The sequence below is a fragment of the Myotis brandtii genome, unplaced genomic scaffold (genome assembly GCF_000412655.1).
Source record: "Myotis brandtii unplaced genomic scaffold, ASM41265v1 scaffold691, whole genome shotgun sequence".
NCBI lineage: Eukaryota > Metazoa > Chordata > Mammalia > Chiroptera > Vespertilionidae > Myotis > Myotis brandtii.
Genome location: NW_005370704.1, coordinates 1460420 through 1461621, shown reverse-complemented (window position 1 = coordinate 1461621; position 1202 = coordinate 1460420). Strand labels below are relative to the sequence as shown.

The 1202-nt window shown below is 64.4% G+C and overlaps 1 protein-coding gene across 1 annotated transcript in view; it reads left to right on the top strand.

Moving 5' to 3' along the window:
* Window positions 1-1202, top strand: part of SEC16A (SEC16 homolog A, endoplasmic reticulum export factor) — a 29984-nt gene that overhangs the window by 22310 nt on the left and 6472 nt on the right. Inside the window, exons 22-23 of the mRNA XM_014529702.1 lie at window positions 185-267; window positions 1044-1193. Coding sequence (XP_014385188.1) covers window positions 185-267; window positions 1044-1193 — 233 coding nt within the window. The remainder of the gene's footprint in view (window positions 1-184; window positions 268-1043; window positions 1194-1202) is intronic.

Below are 1202 nucleotides of genomic sequence, written 5' to 3'. Positions count from 1 at the left end.
CAGAGCTGAAGCGGTCTCCTGTCCCGGGAGCGGGGCGGGTGGGGAGCCTGCAGTCAGGGCGCTCAGGCCTGGTGCTCACGGAGCATGGAGAGGGTGCGGCCTTCGCATGCCCCCTCCGTGCCGGCTCCCTCTGCCCTGTGCCTGGCGGCTCCGCGGTCACAGAGGCCCTCTCTGCCATTGACAGGAGCGCTGCCCCAGGACCCCCGCGGGAGAGGCTCGCTGGCGGAGCGAAGGGAAGAGGATCTGGGTGGCAAGTCTGAGAATGCGGTACTGGCTCCTCCCACCTCCCTGTGGACGAGGGCGGGGTCCTGGGGCTTCCTTGCCAGTGGGCAGATAGCGCTGACTTAGGAGAGGCCCTGGGAGGAGACACCAGTGGGAGGGGAATGTACTGGTGTGGGAGCCGCTGCTTGAAGGAGGAGTACCACTGGCGGCCGCTGTGACTGCACCGCACCTTTTCTAGGGGCCCCTACGGCCCCCCCGGCCCTGCACCTGCTCTGCACGGGGCCCCTGCAGTCCCCCCGGGTTCCTGGAAACAGACTCATCTTATCAGACCTGTTTGGTGTAAATACCATCTGTTTACTCTGATGCCCAGCGGGCGGGACAAATGCTGTCTACAGCCACTTTCTGGAACCTTCTCTAGGGTGTCCAGCTCAGCACGGACACCGACAGCAGGCGATCGCTGTCGTTGAAACTGCACTGTGTGTTCTGTCCTGGAAAAGTGAAAATGAGAGTTAACTATTGAAAACAGACTCTGACCAGGGACATTTTTCATTAAAACGCCCACGGCTCCCTGACCAGTCTTGACGCTCGGGGTACGTGGAGTCCGTTTCTCCCGGCCCAGAGCCCGCCTTCTGGTCCCGTGATGCCCCTTGATGAGCCGCTTGTTTGTGGGCTGGCTCTCAGGTTGGCCCGGGCGCCAGGGCTGCCCTCCCGTCCCGCCTCCTTCCCTCTCCTCTCCTCGCTCTGGCTCTCCGATCTCTCAGGGATGTTCTGGGCTCCTGGGCAGTGCCCCAGGTGAACCGGTTCCCGCGTTGCTTGGACAGGGCTCCCCGAGGATGCCGCAGGACTCCGAGGCCCCCCCAGTGTGGGGGGGTGCCAGCCTGGGGGCCCTGCAGCCTCCGTCTCGGACGCCCGCTCCCGCAGGGAAGAGCCCGGTGCCAGCAGCCAAGAAAGAGCCCAAGGAGCCTAAGAAGGTAACGCGG